General features: G+C 54.5%; 1 protein-coding gene across 2 annotated transcripts in view; it reads right to left on the bottom strand.

Moving 5' to 3' along the window:
- The window catches only part of tnmd (tenomodulin), a gene marked incomplete at its 5' end in the record, with an annotated part of 42745 nt that overhangs the window by 7751 nt on the left and 34774 nt on the right, over window positions 1–220 (bottom strand). The window contains 1 exon segment of one of the 2 annotated variants that reach the window (XM_035669042.1): window positions 32–194. In XM_035669042.1, coding sequence (XP_035524935.1) covers window positions 32–194 — 163 coding nt within the window. 2 annotated transcript variants of the gene reach the window in all.

Raw genomic sequence — 220 nt, 5'->3', positions numbered from 1 at the left:
GTTTAGAGGCAGAGATGCCCCCTGCTCTCACCGCTCAGAAGGGAGGGATGGATCCAGTGAATGGGCAGCTCCTGGCAAATCTCCCAGATCTTGGAGTCAAAGAGGAAGGCTGAGTTAACGATGGGCTCCTCGGCAGGAACCCACACTTGGGAGTCATCCACCTTCATATCCATGGCCTCAGTCTCATCCACCTGCTAGAAAACACCACACACACACACAC

The sequence above is a fragment of the Morone saxatilis genome, unplaced genomic scaffold, assembly GCF_004916995.1.
Source record: "Morone saxatilis isolate NCDOM2014 unplaced genomic scaffold, NCSU_SB_2.0 Contig22, whole genome shotgun sequence".
In the NCBI taxonomy this organism is placed as follows: Eukaryota; Metazoa; Chordata; class Actinopteri; family Moronidae; genus Morone; species Morone saxatilis.
This window is presented reverse-complemented; position numbering and strand designations above follow the sequence as displayed.